This window comes from Macrobrachium rosenbergii, chromosome 4 (genome assembly GCF_040412425.1).
Source record: "Macrobrachium rosenbergii isolate ZJJX-2024 chromosome 4, ASM4041242v1, whole genome shotgun sequence".
Classification (NCBI taxonomy): Eukaryota; Metazoa; Arthropoda; class Malacostraca; order Decapoda; family Palaemonidae; genus Macrobrachium; species Macrobrachium rosenbergii.
This window is the reverse complement of record NC_089744.1, coordinates 17,501-23,722: the sequence shown is the minus strand read 5'-3', so window position 1 is coordinate 23,722 and position 6,222 is coordinate 17,501. Positions and strand designations below refer to the sequence as shown.

At 35.0% G+C, this 6,222-nt stretch overlaps 2 protein-coding genes across 2 annotated transcripts; both read right to left on the bottom strand.

Annotated features, from left to right (window-relative positions):
• On the bottom strand, positions 1–1,162 carry LOC136838181 (pupal cuticle protein Edg-91-like). The gene is made up of 2 exons (XM_067103060.1): positions 1,117–1,162; positions 1–534 (listed from the first exon to the last, which is right to left on the bottom strand). The coding sequence occupies exons 1-2, from the start codon at positions 1,126–1,128 to the stop codon at positions 55–57; spliced, it is 492 nt and encodes a 163-aa protein (XP_066959161.1). The 5' UTR covers positions 1,129–1,162; the 3' UTR covers positions 1–54.
• Positions 1,163–3,834: 2,672 nt separating this feature from the next.
• On the bottom strand, positions 3,835–4,962 carry LOC136838172 (rRNA 2'-O-methyltransferase fibrillarin-like). The gene is made up of 2 exons (XM_067103050.1): positions 4,940–4,962; positions 3,835–4,358 (listed from the first exon to the last, which is right to left on the bottom strand). Exons 1-2 carry the CDS (start codon positions 4,949–4,951, stop codon positions 3,879–3,881), a joined length of 492 nt encoding a protein of 163 aa, XP_066959151.1. The 5' UTR covers positions 4,952–4,962; the 3' UTR covers positions 3,835–3,878.
• Positions 4,963–6,222: the final 1,260 nt, after the last annotated feature.

The window sequence follows — 6,222 nt, the reverse complement described above, 5'->3', positions numbered from 1 at the left end:
GCTACATTTTATTCAGGTTTATGTCGAAAGGTGAAGGAATTTGACATTTTTGTCCTAACCATAATAACGGCCTCCTCCGAAGTGACCAAATCCTCCAAATCCTCTTCCAAATCCTCCAAAACCTCGGTGGAATCCACCGCGGAATCCAGGATCAGCTTCAGGTTCGGGTTCAGCTACTGGGCTCCTCTTTCCACGGTAGCCTCCATATCCGAATCCGTGTCCACCAAATCCTCCAAATCCACCAAATCCACCAAATCCACCAAATCCACGGCGGAATCCTCCAAAGTGACCTGGATCTGCTTCTGGCTCTGGGTCAGCCAGAGCCTCAGGGTTGGCTTCAGGTTCAGCTACAGGGCTCCTCTTTCCACGGTAGGCTCCATATCCGAATCCACGTCCACCAAATCCACCAAATCCACCAAAGCCCCTGCCGAAACCTCCATGGAATCCACCTCTGAGGTGACCTGGTTCAGGATCTGCAGCAGGATCAGCTGCTGCCATCCCGAAGAGAGCCACAGCCAAGGTGGCAATGAGAGTCTACAAAAAGGAAGCAAAGTTTCACTATAACAGAATAAAGCAATAAAAAGGGAGCCTAATATTATAAATATTAAAACAAATATTATCTGTTTAGATTAGTTTAGGATACTGCTTTGAATTAATCATAGGATTTGAATGTTTAAATATAAATAAAGAGATTTGATAATATAAATACTTAAGAAAGAATATTTAAGTTATTGTTCGTGTTCACAGGTCCAGATAAGCATTAGAAAGGTGCACATGCAGACAACACGCAGGAAAATATATTAGTTACTATCATTATTTAGCAGAGTCGACTAATTAAAGACTTGGATCCTTACTGTGTCATTTGGGGTAAGCAGGATTTTTTAAATATTTCCCTGAATATCTAATAAATCAGTCTAACATTTTCATCACTATTATAGTTCAAACAAATGTTTTCTGATTGAGTTACAAGTTTAATTCTCTGAAATTAGCATTTATATTATATTAAAATTTCCTGAATAGGTAACCCATTTGAATATTGTATTTTTATCTTATAACTTTTGGGCCACAAGAATAGAAATATATTCTTCCTTTCTATAACTAAGGTGTGGAACTTACCTTGGATATCATTGTGGAGTGCTTGAGAGCCAACTGCTGAGAGGGGCTCAGGGATCTCCTTATATACTGAGTGAGGGAAAGAAAATGTCCTTCTCACGTCCCCTACGGTCTAGGGGAAGGACCTGCGTCATCGTCTATTAATAAACAATAACCACAACGACATTCCTTCTCTGTATTTTCCGTATCACTCTGAATATTAAGTTTTGAAATTTGCAAGGGTTGTAAATATTTTATAACTGTAAAACTTATATATAATATATATATATATATATATAATTATAATTATACATATAAATATATATATATATATATATATATATATATATATATATATATATATATATATATATATATATATATATATATAAGGTTCATTAGTGGTCCCTCAGACCTAATAAGTAGATGGCCACCTTGACCTTTATCTTGCAAAGGCTCACGTCATTGATACTAAGGCCCTTCCTGTCCAGGACCCCCTTTACCTCCATCTAGCCTTCCTCTCCGCCTTCCTAACACTTCTTCCTTCATTCTTTTCACATAGCCCAACCATTTGTAAACACGTGTATACATCCACTATTGTTTGCTAAAACATTTTACCAGCTTCTCTAGACTTCTCCGTATTTCTCGCAGTCTTTCGTTAATCCTTCTTATTTCACACAGCTCATCTCTCATATTTTCAATGTTTTCCTCCATTCGAATCCAACATCCTAACTTCACTTCGTTGAAAAGACGGGCCTTAATGATGTATTGAAAAAGAAGCCATTAAGAGGCCGAAGGCATCAAATTTTCTTAACCTATGGAAGAGCACCGAAGGGAATTATACACATGATGATAGGTGCAATTGTTCTGAGATTTTAACCCCAGCATATTAGGCTACGAGGAGACCGCGTATTTATGCGCGGAATCGTGAAGAAAACTATAAATTGATTTTAATTTTTATGTTCACATTCCTGTTAGTACGGCGTCTGTGCTTGCAATCGAAATTAACCAATCTGCGCCACATGGAAGATGTGGCATTATATGTACGAGTCCTCTAATACCATATTAAAGGTGAGAATAGGTGCCTTTATACACACGCATATATATATATATATATATATATATATATATATATATATATATATATATATATATATATATATATATACATATATTCATTTTTATTTTTGGTACTTTAAATTTAAAGTATAAGTAAACATGTGGTTTGCATACACACACTCATACACACATACATATGTATGCATATGCTATATATACATATATATAAGTGTATGCGTATTAATAACTATACATACAGATATATGCACGCACACACACACACACACACATATATATATATATATATATATATATATATATATATATATATGCATATATAGGCGTATATATGTGTGTATATATGTATGTATGTATATATGTTTTTATATGTATACATTATATATATGTATATATATGTATGTATGTATGTTTATATACATGTATATAATGTGTGTGTGTGTATGTGTATGTGTGTGTGTGTATGCAAACGACGTCTGCATACACTTTAAATTTAAAGTAGCAAAAATAAAAGTGAAAGCAAAAGGTAAGATGAAGGCCTGTTTTGTGTAATCAGAAATCTTCAAAAGAACTGGTATGAAGTACAAGTGAGTTAAATTGCATATGCTCTTACGAGACGCAATATTAGAAACGAACAAACGATTAAAATTCTCAACAGAATAATGTGTCTTCAGATTACCTGGACAAAGGGTGGGTCTGCAACCTTCATATTCTGTTTTTAGCCGACAGTATGTCCAAATAAAATGGATAGAAAACTGACTGGCACACTTTTCGTTTTCATTTGGACCAGAAAAACCGTATTGTTTAAAATCTGATCATTTTGCATATTTCCTATGAAATAATAAATGAAGTTTTCTTATCCCCACCCCTGCAGGGCGATAGTGCCACCAGTGCACCTCACCTGGCGTGCTGCAGGTACTACTTCTGGGTGTTTCAGCGTCTCTTCTGTCGCCAGCTGTGTGCAACCGTGGAGGTTTCTCCCATTTCCACCTTTTAGCTCCTTGTGCTTCGTTTCAGTTATTTTCAGGATCTCTTTTCCTGCTGTCCAACTGCTCCAACCCCCTTTTTCCACTGTCTTGTGCCTTGAATGGCCAAAGTGCCCTAGTGCTAGACTTGATAGCCTAAACTTCATCAATCAGTCATTCAATAAAGTCTTCTTATCCCTGTCTTTAACAGTTTTAACCATCTGTTAGTTTTCTTCTACTGTGATTCAACCAAGAGTATATAAGTATAAATTTTATCTTCTCTGATGCAGTTCGTTAAAGATGTGTATATAGCAAAACTATTGTGGAGTGTAATATTTGTTTTATTTTTGGTAGCTTCCAGAACGAATTAGATGATTTGTAGCAATTCAAGGACTTAGTGTTGAAGGCCTCACGACCTCCTGATACGCTGTTTCCTGATATTTTGCTACATACAGAATGCTAAGAAATACTGGTCAGTTTAAGTTTCAAGGATTCTTAGAAAACAAAATATATTTACAGAGATATATTCGCTATTTCAGTGAAAATAACACAGCACTTTTCATCTAACACGAAATTAAAAAAATTCATGATTTTCATTATTAATACTTTTGTAAGTTTAATACAATAATTATGAAACATTCTTTATTTATCTTTTTAGATGAAGTAAAAAAAGTCATATGCTTTAATCAGGCTGTATTAAGTTCAGATTTATGCCAAAAGATGAAGGATTTTCAAATTTTCCTCTTAACCATAATATCTGCCTCCTCCAAATCCTCCAAATCCACCAAATCCTCTTCCAAATCCTCCAAAACCTCGGTGGAACCCACCGCGGAATCCTGGCTCAGCTTCGGGTTCGGGTTCAGCTACTGGGCTCCTCTTTCCACGGTAGCCTCCATATCCGAATCCGTGTCCACCAAATCCTCCAAATCCTCCAAATCCACCAAATCCACGGCCGAATCCTCCAAAGTGACCAGGATCTGCTTCGGGTTCTGGGTCAGCCAGAGCCTCAGGGTTGGCTTCAGGCTCAGCTACAGGACTCCTCTTTCCACGGTAGCCTCCATATCCGAATCCATGTCCACCAAATCCACCAAATCCACCAAATCCACCGAAGCCCCTGCCGAAACCTCCATGGAATCCACCTCTGAGGTGACCTGGTTCAGGATCTGCAGCAGGATCAGCTGCTGCCATCCCGAAGAGAGTCACAGCCAAGGTGGCAATGAGAGTCTGCGAAAAGGAAGCAAAGTTTCACTATAAATGAAGTAAAGTAATAAAAAGGGTAATCTGATTAAGTTTAGGAAAAGAATACTGACACATGATATCTCAGTTTTCATGAATTTTGGTACAAGAATAGATTTTTTTGGAAGTTAGCGAAGCTACTTGGAATTATAGGTCTCGAAATGTTTTAGTGTCTGGGGAATTCGTTTCTAATAAAAGTATTATAAAACAAATATGCAAAAACCCCTTATAAGAATATCTTTATTGGTTCGCATATCCAGACAAGCTTTAAAAAGGGTGATCATACCGACAACAAATAGAAAAATGGATTACCAATTAATAATATTTAGGATTATCGACAATTCTGTGAGACATCAGATTGACAATCACACATCAATTGAAAAAAAAGTTACACGTTTCATGACAAAAATATATTGAAGTATTTGTTCTTCTTAGTATTCTTGCTCCTACACTATAATATCACCAGAAGAAAATCGAAATAGGTTTTGCAGTTTTATCTTTCCTTTTAACTTTTTGACCAAAGAGCAAAAGTACGCGCTTTCCATATATCGCTATAGAGAGAAACTTACTTTGGACATCATGGTGCGTTGCTTGAGGGCCAACTGTGCTGAGGGGGACTCTGGGACCTCCTTAAATACTGAATGAGTGAAGGCAAATGGCCTTCATAGAGCCCCTAAGATCAAGGGGAAAGAACTTCGTCATCGTCTGTTGATAAACAAGAACGGTAATGACAGTCGTTCTGTTTTATACAAATCAATCTCTTTGAATAATATTCTTACAATTTTGGATGGCTTTTTAAATAATATACATACTGTATATATACATATATATATGCATATATGTATATATATATATACATATATATATATATATATATATATATATATATATATATGTATATATATATATATATATATATTAGGCTTGCCAACTACCTGATCTAGAAATCCGGGAGATCGAGCACGCGCGCGCACACACACACACACACACACCATAAAATGCGTTTTTATTTATGCATTCCAACTTCCTTAGTGCTGCTGTTGTTTATCTTGTTTGTTTGTTTCTAGTTAGTGTGCTTTGACTTGAATCACGTGATCACCCATTGATTAATACAGGTGGGACTAGTATGCACATATATATATATATATATATATATATATATATATATATATATATATATATATATATATATATATATATATATATATATATATATATATATATATATATATATATATATATATTTGTATATAATATATATGTATATGCATATACATATATATATATGTATATATATATATATATATATACATATACAGCAAAGCAACTTTTTTACTAACATGCAAATCAGGAAGAAAACAAAAAAACAAATTTCTCCAAATAAAGCTTTTATTTGAAATTCTTATGTGATGAAAGCCATTGAAAATCAATGTCAAAGGACTCCCACGAACATAAACATCAAGAAATTATTGAAAAAAGGAATAGTAACTTAACTGTTCAAACATACATCCTGGTTGCCTGTAATTATACAGAAAATACGTTATTTACTTTATATTTAGCTTGAATTTTAGCTGCATGAAGAATTTTGGGATTTTTCAATACAAAGTCCTTCTGCACACTTAAGTTGAAAATTACAGAATACCTGAAGCTCCGCTTTCTCCAATTCTACACTAAGCTTCTTGCGATCTTTTCTCCGTAGCTGCCCCATTACACTAAATACTCGTTCACAAGATGCATTTGAAACTGGGATGGATAATGCAGATGACACTACTTTTTTCCTAGCGCCACCAATATTTTTGTCTTTTGTTTTCCTAAAGTATTCAACCCACCGCATGTCATCTCTTTCATTGTT